This window comes from Salvelinus namaycush, chromosome 20 (genome assembly GCF_016432855.1).
Source record: "Salvelinus namaycush isolate Seneca chromosome 20, SaNama_1.0, whole genome shotgun sequence".
Classification (NCBI taxonomy): domain Eukaryota; kingdom Metazoa; phylum Chordata; class Actinopteri; order Salmoniformes; family Salmonidae; genus Salvelinus; species Salvelinus namaycush.
The window spans coordinates 34,985,448-35,006,674 of record NC_052326.1 but is presented as its reverse complement, the minus strand read 5'-3'; the positions used below and the strand labels follow the sequence as shown (position 1 = coordinate 35,006,674).

At 42.1% G+C, this 21,227-nt stretch overlaps 1 protein-coding gene across 6 annotated transcripts in view; it reads left to right on the top strand.

The window, feature by feature from the left end:
- The window catches only part of LOC120064596 (RNA-binding protein Musashi homolog 1-like), a 37,016-nt gene continuing 15,789 nt past the window's right edge, over nt 1-21,227 (top strand). For all 6 annotated transcript variants that reach the window (XM_039015199.1, XM_039015198.1, XM_039015197.1 and 3 more), the window contains exons 1-6: nt 1-62; nt 526-566; nt 1,404-1,485; nt 1,621-1,705; nt 17,272-17,313; nt 17,749-17,841. In XM_039015199.1, coding sequence (XP_038871127.1) covers nt 1-62; nt 526-566; nt 1,404-1,485; nt 1,621-1,705; nt 17,272-17,313; nt 17,749-17,841 — 405 coding nt within the window. The remainder of the gene's footprint in view (nt 63-525; nt 567-1,403; nt 1,486-1,620; nt 1,706-17,271; nt 17,314-17,748; nt 17,842-21,227) is intronic.

The window sequence follows — 21,227 nt, the reverse complement described above, 5'->3', positions numbered from 1 at the left end:
ATGGATACGGAAGGGAGCCAAAGCAGCCTGTCCTCGGTGGACAACTCCCCCCACGACCCTTGGTAAATCTCCGGCGCCGTCTCACCAGCGTCTTGGCCTTGCTTGCTTCCTCCCTATGTATGAGAGATAATAGTGGAGTTTGGTTTGTGTGGAGCCGACCGGAGCGCGGAGACAAAAGACAGGCAGGCATGCTTGTTCTGATGTGCTGTGCACTCCAATGTGGTCCGCTCAACCGTGTATCAGTGCCGCTCAACCGGACAAGACCCTATACCTATTCTCTTTTTTCTTTTGAGTGAGGAGATAACTATTGTAACAACTTTTTATTTCCATTTGGAGAGCACTTGATTACAGTATTTTCTCGTAAGCATTTTACTGGCCCGTGTCTTCACAACATGGCCGATTTTCCCCCTTTACTGTATTTCAGTTATTGTGTATATAAATCTATGAATTGCAGTTTGGTTTTAGTGTCTGAGGTCTATTTTACGGTAATATGTTCTTACTCTCGCCTTTATCTCTCCCATTCAGCAAAATGTTCATCGGGGGTCTCAGTTGGCAGACAACACAAGGTGAGCTGTCCCGCGAGCGACTTTTCAAAGTCCCTGGATGCAAATAGAATGCTTTGATTTAGGCTAGTGTTATTACCCGTTGTATATACTATGTGTAGAACAATTCTTAACGTTGTTGAGTGGGCTATGTGAAGCTCTCGGAAGTTTGTAAAAAAAAAAACTGTTCTTAGTTTATAGCCTATCCTGCAGAAATCAAAGCTTTCATTCAACGAGGATCAGTAGGCAGCGCAGGATTTGGACTGCAGATTTAAACAGTCGAGACGATATGGGATTAACATTGTAAATTAGGACTAGTATTTTAATGTTTAAAACTATTTAATGTTATTTGTGCGGTTGGTTACCATATGGAACACGTTTTTTTCTTTTGATATCTGATTGAAGCAGGTGAGAACGTCGTGCCTTTTGCAGCTTTGAGGGTGTTTTTGTTTGTGATATTGCGTTGTTTCGCTTATTACAGCATCATTGAGGCCATTCATTCAATAGGATACAGTGTTCTTCAAAAACTAATTGTTTGTAAACTGTGTTGCCTATTGGTTGATTTTAAAAGTATAGTCTATAGTCAAATCAGCTTATTTGTATACCCTACGTTATCACAATTGTGAAGTAACTATGGTTGTATCAACATATTATAACATGGGCTATCAACCCAGACAGCCATGAGTTGAATAGACTACCCTTATCCTACTTTCAATGAATGACGTTTCGACAAACAACAACGTGGTCTTGCTCAGTTGCGTTGTCTGTCGTCTTAAATACCCTATTATCGCCTACATTTAAATAATATTTCGTCTTTGGAACGCTGTTCGACCATGCTTTCATATATTGTTTTTTTTACAGAGGGTTTGAATGAATACTTCTGTAAATTCGGCGAGGTGAAGGAGTGTATGGTGATGCGAGATCCAGTTACGAAGAGATCAAGGTAAGGAGGCGTGCGCACCTCACCGTTCTATCATAGGCGCGCGCTCATTGGTTTATTTTCTTTATAGCCGGGGCGATAGGCTGTGTTTTGTTGTGTCAGCCTGTTATAATTCAAAGGCATTGTTTTTTTCTTCAGGGGATTCGGGTTTGTCACATACATAGACCAAGCTGGTGTGGATAAAGTTTTGGCGCAAAACAGACATGAGCTGGATTCTAAAACAGTAAGTTTATTCTGGCATCCTTATATTTATTTAATCTGATTTTAGAACAGTACATTTATTATTAGGCCTACATGCATCTATGTATTTTATATGGATGACATAATATATACCATAATGTTGTATACCATGTAATGAAAAGGTAGGCCCTGGTAGAAAAGTTTGGGAGATACTATGGGAGCCTCCCCTACAACCAAATCCTGGTTTAGGGCAGCCAACAAGAAAGGTTCTTTCTTGCTGTTCATCGCCATGGTTACCTGGGGACTGAGACAGGGAGGAGGAGGCTTGAGCTCTCTCTCACACCAAAAAGAAAGTAGCGTTTTAGACAAAAACAATGTTAGGGCTGTGAAACATAAATTGGGTTGTGACTCACTGTGAGTTCGTAAAACTCTTCAATTACGTTTAACCAAAATCAGAGAACTGTTTAGATTAAGTTAAGCCTACAAAAACTTGAAGCGGTCTATTGTTGTCAACTAGGTCTTGAGTTCAGTCCTTTATATTATTTTTTATTTCGTTAACTAGGCAAGTCAGTTAAGAACAAATTCTTATTTACAATGAAGGCCTACCCCAGCCAAACCCTAACCCGTACTACGCTGGGCCAATTGTGCGCCGCCCTATAACCCCTTGCCTGTGATAACTTCATAGAATTCTTTATAAAAGGAAAAATTCCATATAATTGGCTATGTCAGCATTTCCCAAACTAGGGCCTGCTACCCCATGTGGGGTTGCCTGATTTGAATATGGGGTTGCAAGAGAAACGCAGGCCCCTAGTTCATAGAACCACGGTTACTTCAGTAACCTCCGGTAACTGCAAGATTCCCATGTAATAAACAGCGGTTTCTGTATTCTTCCTACAAATGTGTCTCTGTTTTGAACGGTTTAAGCGACAAAATATTATGACCCCGATCACTGAAAGATAAGACTCTCAGAAACACGTACATGTCTTCTGTTTCCCTCTACAATGCCCACAAGCCACCACAGGACTCATTAGAACAGAGTGGACAAGACCAAGAAATAAATCGGACTGGGGGGAAATAACATCAATAATGATTATGTTCTTTTCATAGCCCCAATTAAACATTGGCTGTTGATTACATCACCTTTTTACATGGTGGGGCCGCAATTTATTTTAAATATCAAAATGGGGTCGCGGGCCAAAACAGTTTGGGAACCCCTGGGGTATGTTGACTTCAGTGTTGTAGTACTCGAGACCGGTCTTGTCTTAGTCTTGTCTCGGTGTCCAATACATTTGTACTCGGCCTTGACTCGGTTTCGGACAGTGAGGACTTGCAATTTCTTCCAGAGACCAGTGGAGTACAAAGCTCATCATTATCAGCTTTCATTCAGTCAGCCCATAAAACTACTTTGCCAGGCCAAATATATACACTCCTTTCTTGAAACATTAATACCGTCGGTCTTTATATCTAGTATAGACATGTTTGCTCAGTGGCGGACCTATTGGACATTCAGTGTGTGGTAGGTTCATGATGCTGAAAGGACAGCAACGGTAATACCAGCGCACTCATGTAGGAGAGTGCACTTTTTGTAAAACACAAAGGGCCAGTGGCGTAGTGGAGTGTATACGCTGGTATACACCGTGTACCCACTTTTTTAAAATGGGCATTGCATATACTCACTTCTTATTCCCCACTGATGCTTATCAAAGTAGTATAGTGGAGGTATACAACTTATGAATGATGTAGTACAATATATAAATCATGCACAAAGTAGCCTACGCAATCACAAAGCACGTCAAATATATTCACCTGCGTGCTGCACACAGCCTAGTTTTAGTAGAATATCATCTGCAGGCAACAAGAGCGTGTAGTGCTCAACTGGTTTTGGCATGGAGCAGTTCACAGAAGAATGACATCGGTAGTCGGTAGGGTAGGAAAGACGTTTCAACGTATGATATCTACCAGTAAATGCTCACTAAGGCAACAATGGGTATGCAAACCAGGTATTGAAAAAGGTTGGTCTGAAGTCTTGGTTAGTAGGCTATTTGTGATGCACAATTCACTCATCATTCCCTGTTTGCATCAGGGGCGTAGGCATGGGTGGACACAGGCCCACTCACTGGGGAGCCTGGCCCACCCAATAAGATTGAGCAAAAACAGAAAAATAATACATTATTATTACATAAATACTCCTCAATACCCCCCCACCCCCCAAAAAATATATATCTGTATGTTTCCCAGATGTCGAAAAGGGTCTCCTGATGTGGTTTAAGCGTTGTTGTGGACTTAGAACATCACATTTCTTTTGTTTTTCTGTTTTAAAAAAGTGTGATTTAGAGAGTGGAAATCTTTAAAATATATTGGAAAACTAAAAAAAAACATAGGATTTTTCACACAGGCAGGCCGTTTGGGAAATTACTGGGCTGGCCGATTGGGAAATGATTAGCAAAATTTGAGTATACCCACTTATTTTCAAAGAAATGGCTAACAAGAGCAAGCGAGCTGCAATAAAAACACAGTTCCACTCACCAAATGATGATCAGTTGAAACTTAACTTCTTGTTGAAAATAATTCTTGAAAAGGGAGAAGCTAGCAAATTAGCAACAATATCCTCTTTGATAACACCTGTTGCAGTCGCTGCAAACTAGCCTACAACAGAAGATAGCTAGCTAGACAGTGGGAAAACTACTGCTCGCTATTGCACAGTGAACTGTTGGCCTTTGAGAAGGCAGAAGTTTCCATACATTTTTGGAAAACGGTCCCACCACAAGTCAAAATGTGATTGGTTGATTCCACTGTCACTCCAAAATGTTGCTCTAATACAGTTGAATGGCAGATGCCTTCTATCTAGCTTCTGATGGCCTAGCCAATGGCTGACTTAGCTAGCTAGATTTATCTCCCTAGACACTCCGGTCTTGGTCTTGAATCAGTCTAGCTTTAGGTGGTCTCGAACACAACACTGGTTTACTTGAATGGAAATGTCAGTTCTATTCATTCTAATTCTATGGAAATCACTGTAGTGTTTGAAGCCGACTGGTAATGCCACACACAGTAACATAACCGTTGACGAAGCTTGTGTCTAAACACTTTGTTGTTGATGGCAAACACAAAGATTGATTGCTGCTAATATCAATATTTGAATGACTATACAAGGTGTGAATATGTGTCTGTGTGACTTTGTGTTGCATACAGCTTTGTCAGCAATGGATGTGTGGGTGTTTCTCCATCCTCCACCCCTCGATACATACTCTCACATGTGCACACACTACTATTACCACAAACACACACTGCCTGGCCCTGGAGGGTGAGAGAGAGGTTGGATAGAAGGCAAGTGTGGTTACATGAAGCAGGTCTGTTGCCCTGGGTGAAATCATTCACATCCACAGGGGACATTATGGTGACTACACAGCCTATTGGGACTTTTGTCTTCATGATCAATGCAGCATGTACTGCTGCCACCCAAAGGACAATAGCCACTATGTCATAAAGACATACAGTTGACGTCGGAAGTTTACATACACTTTAGCCAAATACATTTCAACTTAGTTTTTCACAATTCCTAACATTTAATCCTAGTAAAAATTCCCTGTCTTAGGTCAGTCAGGAACACCACTTTATTTTAAGAATGTGAAATGTCAGAATAATAGAGAGAACGATTTATTTCAGCTTTTATTTCTTTCATCACATTCCCAGTACGTCAGAAGTTTACATACACTCGATTAGTATTTGGTAGCATTGCCTTTAAATTGTTTAACTTGGGTCAAACGTTTCAGGTAGCCTTCCACAACCTTCCCACAATAAGTTTGGTGAATTTTGACCCATTCCTCCTGACAGAGCTGGTGTAACTGAGTCAGGTTTGTAGGCCTCCTTGCTCGCTCACGCTTTCACAAATTTTCTATAGGTTGAGGTCGGGGCTTTGTGATGGCCACACCAATACCTTGACTATGTTGTCCTTAAGCCATTTTCCACAACTTTGGAAGTATGCTTTGGGTCATTGTCCATTTGGAAGACCCATTTGCGAGCAAGCTTTCTGACTGATGTCTTGAGATGTTGCTTAAACATATCCACTTAATTTTCCTACCTCATGATGCCATCTATTTTGTGAAGTGCACCCATCCCTCCTGCAGTAAAGCACCCCCACAACATGATGCTGCCACCCCAGTGCTTCACGGTTGGGATGGGGTTCTTCGGCTTGCAAGCCTCTCCTTTTTTCCTCCAAACGTAACGATGGTCATTATGGCCAAACAGTTCTATTTTTGTTTCATCAGACCAGAGGACATTTCTCCAAAAGTACGATCTTTGTCCCCATGTGCAGTTGCAAACCGTAGTCTGGCTTTTTTATGGCGGTTTTGGAGCAGTGGCTTCTTCCTTGCTGAGCGGCCTTTCAGGTTATGTCGATATAGGACTCGTTTTACTGCGGATATAGATACGTTTGTACCTGTTTCCTCCAGCATCTTCACAGGGTCCTTTGCTGTTGTTCTGAGATTGATTTGCACTTTTCGCACCAAAGTACGTTCATCTCTAGGAGACCGAACGTGTCTCCTTCCTGAGCAGTATGACGGCTGTGTGGTCCCATGGTGTTTATACTTGCGTACTATTGTTTGTACAGATGAACGTGGTACCTTCAGGGCGTTTGGAAATTGCTCCCAAGGATGAACCATACTTGTGGAGGTCTGCATTTTTTTTTCTGAGGTCTTGGCTGATTTCTTTTGATTTTCCCATGATGTCAAGCAAAGAGGCACTGAGTTTGAAGGTAGGCCTTGAAATACATCCACAGGTACACCTCCAATTGAGTCAAATGATGTCAATTAGCCTGTCAGAAGCTTCTATGACAACATTTTCTGGAATTTTCCAAGCTGTTTAAAGGCACAGTCAACTTAGTGTATGTAAACTTCTGACCCACTGGAATTGTGATACAGTGAATTATAAGTGAAATAATCTGTCTGTAAACAATTGTTGGAAAATTACTCGTGTCATGCACAAAGTAGATGTCCGAACCGACTTGCCCAACTATAGTTTGTTAACAAGAAAATTGTGGAGTGGTTGAAAAACAAGTTTTAATGACTCCAACCTAAGTGTATGTAAACTTCCAACTTCAAATGTATTTACATTTTTGTCATTTAGCAGATGTTCTTATCCAGAGCAACATACAGTAGTAGTGAGTACATGCTTTGTTATACTGCCCCCCACATGGGAATTGAACCCACAACCCTGTCGTTGGAAGCACCATGCTCTACCAACTGAGCCACACGGCAATAGGATGTTGTTTTACAGGTCCTTAGTTACATAACTTTGACTAAACTAAAACGTTTTTTTTCAGTTACAATTCACCTCTTCAAGAAGGGTACCCCTTTATGATGTGATAATATGCCTATGATAATTTTTTTGCAAAGCAAATGCACTGGTGTTATAGCTACAGTCTATAGATTCTACAGTAATTACAGTAAAATTAGTGGGTTTTGTGTATACAGTAAGCACATTGTCATAACATGGTAGAGATAGAGTATGTTTGTGAAGACCTTGAGTTGTATTCATACAACCACCACTCCAAATGAATCACCTGTTCAAGACAGATAAAAATACTATTACGTTAACTATCCTATAAATAGATCACACCATTTATATCTTGTTGTTTACTTGATCGAGGTGGTAATGTTTTTTGTGTAACCCTGTTGGTATTTTATAGCCTGGTTGCCGTCTCTGTTCAGCTATTACATTCCACTCCTTGTACATATCTGTGGCATATGACACAAAGAGTCGATTGTTACAGAGACAGGTACCCAGACTAGGTATTTTACACTTCAGAAATGGTTTGAAATCAGGAGCAGATGTGTGGGTTGGGTGTCATGGCGATATCTCTGTGAATCCTAGTGACAGTAGGCCTTGTATTGTCAGAAGTGTGTGTGTGTGTGTGTGTGCGTGTTTCTCAATCTGATCTTTGAATATCTGATGAGCTTGGTGACATTTGACGACCCCGGGCTCTACTGTGTCGATGTGTGTGTGTAAAAGTGTGATGGTCAATCATTGAGTTACCGTGTCTGGATGACGCAGCGCATAATGTTTGAGAATGAGAGGGGCGTCTGTGATGCTAATGCTAGGCCATAGGTAGGAGGAGGCCAAGCCTCTGAAATCACAGCAGGGTTTGGGACATATCACCCTGAAAGGAGAATGTTGTGGCCATGGTGAGGGTTGAACGGCAGGGACACCATTTTTGATTTATAACAATATTTTGGTGCAGCTCACCGTGTTATGTTTCGGTGTGCTGAAAATGTCTGGTGTGCTGATTTCACATACAGTACGTCAATGGATAAATTGTGTCTCTGTGTAATTGGAAAAAAAGGTACTCAATTTTGGTGTTCCCGTCTCACTTACTCTGTCTCTCTCAATTCAATTCAATTTGCTTTATTGGCATGATGTAACAATGTACATATTGCCAAAGCTTGCTTTGGATATTTACAATATGAGAATTGTAAATATAAGAATATAAGAATAAATAATAAGAATCAAAATTGTCAACGGTACTACAGTAACAACAATAACCAAGGGTCAAAATAACCATACATTGAACAATAACAATAAGCATACAGTAGAGGATATGTGGTTGATTGGTCTGTCAGATACTGTCCCTCATCTTATGGCAGGCAGCAATGTAGTGCGCTGCCAACCCACAGCTCTCTGCGTCCTCCCCCAACAGGACGGGTAGCCTACTCTCATCAGAGAGGTCTTTGAAACCTTGAATAAAGGTTTCAAATTTGGGGAAATGACACTCAAATTGTTTTATATTTTTGACATTTTGTCAGGAAATGCAGCTCTGTCTCAGGTTCTGCTGTTGTGCAGTGGTTGCACAGCCTTTCCTTTACAGGGATCCAGGTTTTCCTGTGTCTACCCTTTTCAATGACAAGGCTCACTGAGCCTGTACTTTGTCAAGGTTTTTCTAAGGTTTTGATCAGTAGCCATGGTCAAAGAGTTAGCCACAGTGTACTGTCGATTTAGGGCCAGATAGCACTGCATTTTGCTTTGTGCTTGTGTTTCCCAATAAGCAATGTAGTTTTGTTTTGACTATGTTGTAATTTGGTTTATTCTGATTGATTGGATGTTCTGGTCCTGAGGCTTCAGTGTGTTAGTAGAACAGGTTTGTGAACTCAGCCTCAGGACCAGCTGAATGAGTGGACTCTTTTCTTTGCTCGGCTCTTGGCATTGCAGAGCTTGGTAATGATATGAGAGGGGTTCACTGTATTTTAGATGTTTCCAAAACTTAATTGCTCTTTTTTGAGTTTTTATTATTAGTGGATATTGGCCTAAATCTGCCCTGCATGCATTGTTTGTAGTTTTCTTCTGGACATGTAGGAGAATCTTACAGAACTCTGCATGCATGATTTCAATGGGGTGTTTGTCCCATTTGATGAAATCTTGTTTTGCACCTCACTGCCATAATGTGCAATTGGTTCAATGACACATTCAATTAGTTTTAGCCAAATTTTAATAGGTATTTCAATTTGAATTTGTTTTTTAATGGCGTAGAATGCCCTGGATGCTTTCTCTCTCAGTTCATTCACTGCCTCATAAAGGTGTCCAGTTGAGATTATTTTTAAACCTAAGTAATTGTAGTGTGTGCAGTACTCTATATTTTGTACCAATTGAGGACTTTGGTCTAATTCCCTGAGATCTGTATCTTCTCTGGAAAATCATTATTTTTGTATTTTTGGGGTTTACTGCCAGGGCCTAGGTCTGGCAGTACTACTCTAGCAGGTCCACGCTCTGCTGTAGACCATGTGCTGTGGGTGACAGCAGGCATAGGTCATCTGCGAAGAGTTGGGATTTAACCTCTGATTTGTGGAGACTAACACCAGGGGTAGAGGATTTTTCTAGAATAGTGGCCAATTCGTTGATGTAAATATTGAAGAGTGCAAGGCTCAGATTGCAACCCTGGCGAAGGCCCCGTCCCTGGTTAAAGAATTCTGTTATTTTCTTGCCAATTTTAATGCTGCACGTATTGCCAGTAAACATTGATTTAATTATGTCATATGTTTTACCCTCTACACCACTTTCAATAACTTTGTAGAACAGTCCTGTATGACAAATAGAATCAAATGCTTTTTGGAAGTAGATATAGCAAGGATATATTTTGGTATTATTTTGGTGGACATGTTTATCTATCAGGGTGTGTAGAGTGTAAATATGATCAGTCGTGCGATGTTTTGCTATAAATCCAATTTGGCTTTTACTCAAGACATTGTGCTTATTTAGCAAGTTTAGAACTCTTACATTTATAATACTACAGAAAACCTTCCCCAGGTTACTGTTCACACAAATGCCTCTGTAATTGTTAGGGTCAAATTGTCTCCGTTCTTAAAGATTGGGGTTATGAGTCCTTGATTCCAGATGTCAGGGAAGTAACCTACACTCAGAATCAAATTAAACCGTTTTAATATAGCCAATTGACATTTTGCACTAGTGAGTTTGAGCATCTCATTTAGGATGCCATCAGGTCAACATGCTTTTTTAAATTTGAGGGCCTGAAGTTTCTTATAGAGCTCCTGGTCAGTAATTGGGGAGTCCAATGGATTTTGATTGTCCTTTATAGCTTTTTCTAAACCATTCAACTTCTCGTGAATTTGGCATTGTTCTGCGTTTGTGTCAATTTGAACGGTGTTGTAGAGTGTTTTAAAATGGCTTGTCCATATGTCACCATTTTGTATCGCTAATTCCTCTTGTTTCGATTTTTTAAGTTTTTTCCAATTTTGCCAGAGGATGTTTGTGTTTATGGACTCTTCAATTAGTGTCAGCTGCTTGCTGTTGTACTGTGCTTTTTTGGTTCTGAGTGTACGTTTATAGAGTTTTAAAGTCTCACAGTAACGAAGGCATAATTCACCATTATTTGGGTCTCAGTGCTTTTGGTTGGATAGTGTTCTAAGTTTTTTCCTCATAATTTTACAATCTACATCAAACATTTCTCTCTCTCGTGCTTTCTCTCTCTATCTGACTCGTCCATATTTTTCAACTTCTCAATGCCCCTCACCTTCTCTCTGCCTATCTATTCACCTATTTCAGCCTGTCCTCTTTTTGTACCATCTCTTCTACTTTCCTTGTGCACTTTTACCTCTCGAACACTCCCCCCCTCTCTCCCTCCAAACCGTTTTTCCCTCTCTCCCTTGTGGATGGCTATTGTTTGACCAGCATGAGATGAGATGAGAAGGAGAGTGAAATTCCTTTCTGGAATTAGGAAGAATGTTCCACGCTTTGAGTGTTTTTTTCCTATGCTAACCCCATGGAGGGTGAGAAAGTAACAGAGAGAAAGTGAGAGAAAGGCCAAGGTGAATGAGAGGGGTTTGGTAGTAGGAATGGGGGCAAGTTTAAGCACTTTGAAAAGCAGTGACAATACGCATGACACTATAAAACCAAAGAGGTGGGGACAAATAGAAGAGATGTGATGTATTTTTGCCAACTACGTGATTAGGAAAGTCTGTGTTACTAATTGTAATATTCAGAAAAAAAACATAGCACAGTCTAATCATATAAAGGAAAGGGAAAGGCGGATACCTACACCTTACAAACATGGTTATGTGCTTAAAAAAAAGAAGCCACCTGTATGTACCATGTCAGGTATAGAGTTGAAATTGATTCAATTTTGAGTTTGCATTCCACCCATGAGGCCAAAGAGGGCGCTTTTGGTCACTGACTGCAGGAAAGGGCTACATCATGCAGAGATGTCAAGGGTAGTTTTGCATGAAAATTTGAGTTATTCGCCCATATCTCAAGTTAGGCCTCGGCCCTCAGAAGCCAACATCTAGACGACTTTCATGTTGTTATTGACAATGACACTATTGACCAATTGAATAAGTTTTTATGAGCGATGCATATTGTTGATGTTTTGACATGAAGACAGAGTTCTACTTGTTTGGCTGCTTCAGAGGACTTCGACACAGGGCAGTAGTGTGATGTAGTGCATAGAAAAGAGGACCTGTGTTGTTTCCTGGTCTGCAGTAGGACTATCCAGGGTCGTTTTTTATTAGTGCACCTAATGGGAAAACATTTTGTACCGGAAAATGGAAATTAGTCTTTCTTATTGGACTAGTCTGGGTAGTCCTGTCTTTTTTCTTCCAGTTGATGCCTAATGAACACGACCCTGGTCCCATTTTGACTATGCAAAACAAATATAGTCTATTACTAATAGACTTTAGCACATCAAATCGTTGTCACTAGTACAAAGTAAGTTTGGATTGCATGGATTTCCAAAGCACGTAGTCAAATTCCAAGCCCACACAATTTTTTGTTGATGTTCTAGCACAACACAGCTAAGTAAACCAATCAGTTTATTAGGTATGTTAATCCTGCTGCGTTAAATATACCTCATGAAGAGTGTGAGAAAGAGAAATGACTTTGGTTACACTTTAATATCATATTTGAAGGTCTGGTTAAGGGCTTGTAAGTAAGTATTTCACAGTAAGGTCTGCCTACACTTGTTGTATTCGGTGCATGTGACAAATAAAGTTTGATTTGATTTGGTCATAAACTGCCCATAAACGTTACTATTACATGTAGTTTACCATTGCATTAGATTAATACACAATTATGTTGATTATCATTTAGGCAGATTACTGGCCCGATTACTAACAATGCTTTATACATACATGTATTTACTGATTCTAATACATACATGAATGGACAGTCTACTGATGTTAGTAATTCTAGAGCAGTTTAGTGATGACCGCTGCTCCCGAGTGACGCAGCAGTCTAAGGCACTGCATCTCAGTGCTAGAGGTGTCACTACAGACACCCTGGTTCGAATCCAGGCTGTATCACAACCGGTCGTGCTTGCGAGTCCCATAAGGTGGCGCACAATTGGTCCAGTGTTGTCCGGGTTTGGCCGGTGTAGGCCGTCATTGTAAATAAGAATTTGTTCTTAACTGACTTGCCAAGTTCAATTTTAAAAAATTCCACAGGCCTGGTTAAAGTTAGCTAGCAATGCTGAGATGCCTCACCAAGAAAAGGCTATTAAATGTTTTTGTCACAAGGGTATAACTCATTACCGGACTCAGAGCAAGCAAAGAGATTTAGCATGATGACAAAATCTGCTATGCTTGCAAATCTGATCATTGGATTTGGCTGTGTGTCTGTTTACTGATGGGTGATTGGTCTCCATATGGGGTGAGACCTAAAAATTCTAAATATGGGGTGAGAACTAGGTTAGCATTAACATTAGCTGTTAGCAATGTCGCAGGTCATGGCTCTGTGGAGATTAGCTCTCTGGTGGTGACGGGCAGAGGAGACGAGAAGGGGATGGAGGAGAAGATGGAAAGGAAGAGAGAGACAAGGAGGCCCTGGTCTGTAATTAGTATGGATCTGAAAGGAACCTAATCGGATTGAAGGAAACAAAGTGGTTCTTCTGAAGTATAGCATCATCCCTGAGTGTGTATCTTCCCTCCTGAAGCAATTGATCAAGTCACACACACACATGAAAACACACACACACACACACACACACACACACACACACACACACACACACACACACACACACACACACACACACACACACACACACACACACACACACACACACACACACACACACACACACACACACATACATACACACACACACAGGTTGTCCTAGCTGGGTCTTAGGGGTAGGGGGACTTCTTCCCTAACTAATTACTCTGCCATTGTTCAGCTGTGCAGATTGACTCCGATAGCCCAGACCCAAATCCAATCGCTGTCCACCGAGTGGTACAATAGCCTAGCCACCTTCCAAACGTCTTGTTATGGCTGTTTCTAAACAGATTTTATAATGTCTTGAATTATGAGATGATAGGATAGCACATTTTCGTTAACTATTTGTGTGTGTTTTCCTCGCAAACATTTTGTGAATGAGAGTGTTAGAAAAAGCAGTGATTTGGTGGAGCATATTGTGTGGGTGTGGGTGTGCGTGTTTTAGGTGTTTAACCGCACAATGAGTGTGTGGGGTGTCCCCTGTTCCTCTGTGGGCCCATCCCCTGTTCCTCTGTGGGCCCATCCCCTGTTCCTCTGTGGGCCCATCCCCTGTTCCTCTGTGGGCCCATCCCCTGTTCCTCTGTGGGCCCATCCCCTGTTCCTCTGTGGGCCCATCTGTTTTTTCCTCCCTTTGTCCTGTTAATTAATGAAATCAGAAGGGCTGCCTTCTGGGCCAGGACTCCCTGCACACAAACTGGGGAGATTTTGTTTTAAAATGAATGGCCACGCTTTCTCTTTCCCCTTTTCTCACATCTTTTCATCTCTTCCTCGATCTAGGCCTATCTCCCTTTCTCTTTCCTTCCTTTTCACCCTCCCCTTCGGTTTACATTTACATTTTAGTTTAGCAGACACTCTTATCCAGAGCGACTTACAAGAGCAATTAGGGTAAAGTGCCTTGCTCAAGGGCACAGATTTTTCACCTAGTCGGCTCGGGGATTTGAACCTGCGACGTTTCGGTTTCTTGCCCAAAGCTCTTAAAGGGATACTTAAAGCAATACGGACATTTATCTACATCCACAGAGTCTGATGAACTCGGGGATAACTTTTGTCTCCGTGTGTAGTTTGAAGGAAGTTGCTAACTAGCGTTAGCGCAATAACTGGAAGTCATACCCATAGACTTACAATCATTGCGCTAACGCTAGTTAGCATTGGCTCGCCGAACTACCTCTAACTTCTTTCAAGACATAAAAATTGTATCTACGAGTTCATCTGTCGATAACAGGCCTCTTGCCAACATCCCAAAGTATCCCTTAACCACTAGGCTAGCAATAGACTACCTGCCACCCTAGTTTTGACTGTTTATTCAGTTCATTCTTGCTTTCATTCTATCTCTTCCCCATCCCGATCCCCCCCCAAAAAAAAACATAAGATAAAAATGTGAAAATAACAGTAGTGCTGTGAGAGTATAATGTGAATGTTGTAAGACTACAACTTTTTATGTTGTTCTCTGCCTTCGCGACATGTGTTGGCAACCGGGTGCTAATGATGATTTGTAATGCCTTCACTTTGTTTGTTTGTTTCAGTTTTAAACATATCTGGATAGGTTTATGTGGTCCCGTGTGGCTCAGTTGGTAGAGCATGGCGCTTGCAACGCCAGGGTTGTGGGTTCGATTCCCACGGGGGGCCAGTACAAAAAAAAGTATGAATGTATGTACTTGTAAGTCGCTCTGGATAAGAGCGTCTGCTAAATGACTATGTATGTATGTTTGGCAGTTTGAAGTGACTATCGGATGTAGTCTAGTCTTAAAGGGACTAGACTCCTATCATGCTAGCAGATAGACTTCCAGTCATTCCTTCATACTGGACACAGAGACAATGAAATGGGTATCCATAAATTAATCTAACTCTGGGGAAGTAGATAAAGGGCCTCGTTGCCATAGTCTCAAAGTATTAATTATTTATTACTTTATTTCTTAATTTTTGGGGTATTTTCCTTAAAAATGCATTGTTGGTTAAGGGCTGTGAGTAAGCATTTCATTGTAAGGTCTACACCTGTTGTATTTGGCGCATGTGACAAATAAAATTTGATTTGATTTGTAATCCTTTAACATAAAGCACTCAACCAATAGGCTCTGGCTTGATGGGATCCTTCTCTGCTCTCTAGTATCCACCTGGGATGTATGTCACAAATCAAGAAGTTGGCCGGCTAACATTTATAAGCTCAGTTATAACTTTATTACTATCATTCTCTGCTTTATAACGTAGAATATGTTATTAAGTCAGTTATACCATTGCCATTTTAAGTTGTTATTTGCGATCAAGGGCATGTTTCTGAATATTTATGGATGTTAGTTGGGAAATTGCTCCTGGTTTGTGGAATAGACCGATTTGGGCTAAACTAAAATAGTTTCCTATAGCGACCATGTAGGCCCACATTCACTGTACTATCGATACCTATATATACCTGCTTTCTGCTTCATTCTAGGTGCTGTAGATCTGTACCCTGTCATGTCTTTATAATGTAATGATACTAAACAGCATGGCAAGATGTGGCCTATGTAGCTTATAGCACAACTCTAGTAGTCAATACTTTAGGTCCAATACTTAGTTTGGGGTGTCGGTCCTTTCCTCTTTGTTGCGTTTTTCTATCTTTATGACAAACATGCTTTGTTTTACTGATTCATGAGCACTAGAGGGAACATGAACATGCTTGATAGGAATGTTTTGAAATAAAATGGCACTAAACTATTGGGATGATCAGGCTCTTGTTTGACCCCCAAAATTATTGTTTGTATCATGGTGTGATCACTCTGCCACAAGGGCCAATTCAGTCAAGTGTCATTAGGCATATGTATCGAGCGACAAGTGTGAGATCATCAGTAGAATTCATGGTTTCTTCCTGGCATACGGAGTAAATGAGAAGCACAATTTGAAAAGTTCCAGATGCTCAACACTCGACAAGAGCTGTTGTGCCACACCTGCCAACGTAGTCATGCTATGTAGTCCCCTTCCGTCGTCAACAGTACCCTCTGTCACTTTGAAGGCAGCCGGAGATGACAGTCCTCCCCTCCTCTCCATCCTACACCATGGGGTGAGGAGGAGCCCTCTGTCTCACTCAAACATCAGCCATTAATGTGTCATTTAGCAGATGCTTTTATCCAGAGTGACTTAAAGTAGAGTGAGTACATACACTGAGTGTACAAAACATTAAGAACACCTTCCTAATATTGAGTTGCACCCCTTTTGGCCCCAGAACAGTCTCAATTCGTCGGGCATGGACGCTACAATGTGTCGAAAGCGTTCCACAAGGATTGCTGGCCCATGTTGACTCCCAATGCTTCCCACAGTTGTGTCAAGTTGGCTGGATGTCCTTTGAGTGGACGACCATTAATGATACACACAGGTAACTGTTGAGCGTGAGAAACCCAGCAGAGTTGCAGTTCTTGACACACTCAAACCGTTGCACCTGGCATCTACTACCATACCCTGTTCAAAAGCACTTTCCTAATGTTTTGTACAGTCAGTGTAGATTTTAGTAGTATGTAACCCCAGCATGAATGGAACCCATAACCCTGCCATTCCTAGACCAATGCTCATACCAACAGAGCCTCACACGACCGCGGCCCCTGATTTGACTTGAAAACCTGAGCCTTTATGCAAATCCTCCACGGCATACAATGCTCTGATTTGCACAGAAGCTTTTTTCTCGGTTCAAACAGTGTTTTCCACAAGTACTCACTGTCAACATGAGTCTATTCATTGATATACTGTGTGAATTTAAAGTGTTGTTTTGCTATTGTAGAGTATTATACTGTGGTATGCTAGCCTGGTCCTAGATCTGTTCTTGCTGTCTTGCCAACTCATATGGCGTGACCATAGGAGTTTGCCAGACAGAACAAGCAGATCTGGGACCAGGCTGTTGGTATGCTGTCTGCCACTACATTGGATAAAGTCATATAATTCCAGTGTATCACAGGTTGGGGATTGTCATAGAAATGGAATGTAATACCTTTCAAATACCAGAAAAGCTTTGTATCATAACGTTTGTATCATTCAAGTTTGTGGACCATTGTCTTGAACTTTGAGTCACCATTACCAGTATGGTCTCTAAATGTTTTTCTCCATCTGTTTCTAACACATCGTCTCTCCCTTGCTCTCTCTATCTCCCTCTCTTTCCAGATTGATCCCAAGGTGGCGTTTCCTCGTAGAGCCCAGCCCAAGGTGAGTTCTCATCCCTGACAGGGTTAACTCCTAGACGCCAAGGTGACGTCACAGCCGCCATGTACCATCAGGGGAGGCCTGCCTAACGCACCAGATTATGTTCCTATATTCCGTTCACGTGATGAAGGGGAAAGCAATCCTCCGTCCTCCCTTACCCCCAACCTCATCCGACCTGTATATGACCCCGATACATAAGAAACGGGGTGGCTCTACCAGCCTAAAGACTCATGCACACATACACACTCATACACACAGTCACACACTGGGTCAAATTAATTGTGTTATTACTGTACTATGCTGTTCCGAGTGCCTGGCAACCCCCGCCCTAGATATTTTTTTCCTGCTTAACATCTTAGAGCTTTATTATCTGAAACATCTACCTTTTCAATTTGCTGTGTGTTAATGATTGTGTGTCCTCTTCCCCTGTGTTGTCAGCTGGTGACCAGGACAAAAAAGATATTTGTGGGAGGTCTCTCTGTGAACACAACCATCGAAGACGTCAAGCAGTACTTTGACCAGTTTGGAAAGGTAAATGTGACACACTGTCTTAAGGTACGTTTGTTGACATGATCAGCGATCGGGAACTGGCGGGCCGCATGCAGACAGGCCACCATTTGAAGGCCCTCAGATAAAATGTTGATTTTTTGGGGAACTCAACTTACTGTTGTGAGGTAGAATAGTAGACCAAGGTGCAATTTCGAAATGTGTTTGTCCATCAATGGGTTTTCTCTTGTTATGTCAGTCCCTGATAGTCACTCAATTAACCCATGTCAGCTAAAGTTTTTTAGATTGGCCAGCTATTTAAACTTGAAGTAATCAAGGTCAAATTAGAGCCCGGCAGGCCCTCATTGATTTTGTTAGTCAGTGTCATTCAAATATCATATTAAAAACTGCAAACACTTCTTTCCACCCTATGGCAAAATGTTTAGAATGGCAGGAAATTAGCTGTACCACATTTTTTGGTGGTCCCCACCCCATCAGTTGCCCATCCCTGTACTACATGTATATATTGAATCAGTAGTAGTTCTCCAGTTCTCCCCCCATCACTCTATATCTCATGTTTTCTCAGTCTATTTGTCTCCCTGTTTCTCTCTTTTCTCTCTCTTTTTCTCTTATTCCACATTTGGGTTAGAGACAGGGTAAGCGTGGCTAATTTCAGAGAACAGTTGAAAGGGAGGAAGGAGAAGAGGGAGAGAGGGAGAAAGGGATCTCAAAAGAGGAAACACAACAACATTATGTTTGATATTTACTGTCAAAAGGCATTCTGATAGATATTAGCACTTCTGTCTTCCATTTTTCTCCCGTTACTGTTGTTTGAGTTGCTTCGGCTGTTCAATTTTTCTTCAAGCCAGTTAAGCCTATTTGAATGAGATGCAGTGAAAGGCAAACTCATGCTGGGATGACAGAGGAGTGGATAGAGAGAGAGAAAGAGGGAAGGGGGAGAAAGAGGGGCACCCCCTGGAGAGAGGTTGGGGTACTCAGAAGGGAAGTGTTTTCAAGCTGCAGGAGAGAAGAGGAACACAGACATGTATGAGAATACCCAACTCTCACTCAAATGTATGCGAAGTTCCAAATAGGCTGAAGAACAAGTGTCATAAAGGGATGACAAGTGGAACAGATGTAAAGAAAGTTGACAAACAGTCTTGAATCAGTGGGAAGGAAGAGGTGGAGAGGTGTTAGGGAGAGAACGAGTGGAGAGGTGTTAGGGAGAGAACGAGTGAAGAGGTAGGAATGTGTTAGGGGGAGAACGAATGAAGAGGTAGGGAGGTGTTAGGGAGAGAACGAGTGAAGAGAGGGGAGAACGAGTGAAGAGGTGGATAGGTGTTAGGGGGAGAACGAGTGAAGAGGTAGGGAGGTGTTAGGGAGAGAACGAGTGAAGAGGTAGGGAGGTGTTAGGGAGAGAACGAGTGAAGAGGTGGGAGGTGTTAGGGGGAGAACAAGTGAAGAGGTGGAGAGGTGTTAGGGGGAGAATGAGTGAAGAGGTAGGGAGGTGTTAGGGAGAGAATGAGTGAAGAGGTGGGAGGTGTTAGGGGGAGAACGAGTGAAGAGGTGGAGAGGTGTTAGGGGGAGAACGAGTGAAGAGGTTTGAGCGAGAGAGAGGTGTAGTTAGGGAGGGAGGACAGTGGGGAGGAGGAGGAGAAGGGTCTCTAATTCTGAACTAATCTAATGCAACAGCTGCTCTTGCCACGAGACCCCCCCCCCCCCCACACACACACACACACTATCATAAACACACACACAGCCCATCCCAAAACACACTCTTACCCCCTGCACCTGTCTCAGTCTGTTGCCTTGGTGACCTGCTTTAGCCAATGTCCCTTGGTAATTTAGCAGTATGTCTGTGTGTGAGGCTTATGTCTCACACTCACCAACTTAAAAGAGTGTGTCCTGACTGTTTTGAGTGGACAGAAAACCTTCTAGAAAGACAGAATCACCATCCCCTTAGAAGGGGCTTAATGATGTCACTTTGAGGCGGGAGAGAGAGCAATAAACTAAAGGATGGAAGAGACTGAGAGAAAGAGCGTAGAGGAAAAGGAGTTCTGGTGGAGGATCCTGTCAAGTATCTCTACATAGGGGATGCTTGGGCCAAATAAAATCTTTGCAGATTTCCACATTGCGCTTCCAGCATTTGATTTGTACAGCAGCGTGTTTTGGAGGGAGTTTGTCACTTGATTTAAGAATGGACAGTCTCGTCAAATCTGGCACTCTGGCACTCTCAACAGAACTGTTCATTTCTTACCATTGTTGTCTGTGCACTTCCAAATTAGGTCAATGTCAGTCTAGTGCAAAACATAAGCCCCTTTTTCTTTGATGTGATTGACCAACCGGATGTAACTGTACACGGGTTGCTCAACCGAGCCGATCCCAGCGCTCACGGGCGACCATGTTTATCTGGGAAGCAGGTCAGAATCCCACAGAGACGCATCTCATTTTACACCCCTGCCTTGCCTGGCCAGAAGTCCGCTGTGTTCCCGGGCACACTGTCCTGGCGTTCCCACTATCTCATTCCCAGACCTGTCCTCCCAAACAGTACTGGGAAACCATCGGATAGCACTCTACCTCAAAGTACAGTGCAATAATACCACAGCACCAGCTTCACTTTGAAGAGTCAGCAAACTATAGGCCTAATTTCGTCCTTCAAAATGGATGAGAGAGATGGGGGAGGGGAGGTGTGGAGATAGAGGGGTGGACAGGACAGACGGATATGTTGGGCTCCAGTCAGCCATGTGAGTTTGCAATTAGAGGGCTTCACTGGACTCTTTGTCTGCTGGCTTGTTTGGAGAGATGGGTGGAGAGAGGGATGAGAGAGAGGGAAGGAAAGAGAGCTAGGGAAGAGTGAAACAGAGAGGAATGAGTAAGGTTTTTGAGGTGAGAGTGTGACTGAAAATGTCCTCAGAACGTTCCTGAAAAGTTCCTTGTCAATGTAACCTAATGAGAATGTTATGTGCCATGCTGTAAGGGGCATGCTCTCCCTGCTGGGCAGTGAGTGTGAACTGTGCTGAGGTAAATACTAGACACTATAGTTCAGCCAGATAGTATTAAACTGCTCTGGACACAGTGGACAACAGGTGGTTTACCTTTTGACTTTGGCCTGGAGGCTAACTTTCCTCTCAGACACAAAGCTAGCTTGTCGCATATCCTCGTAACTCTGTAACAGTTGGCCTAACACTTTTGTTATTGATACCTACGGCAATAAAGCTTACCCACAGTTATACGCTTCAAGATGTTAGCTAGCTAGTAAATTTGTATAATTCACCATTAGCCATCCTCACAGCTCAATAATAGGGCTAAAGGTGACTGTTTTGTGTTCACACCCACACGCGTTAGCCTAATGCTAACAGGGGCCTACTTGAACATGTAACACACCGCTTATGATAACATTTACATTTAAGTCATTTAGCAGACGCTCTTAT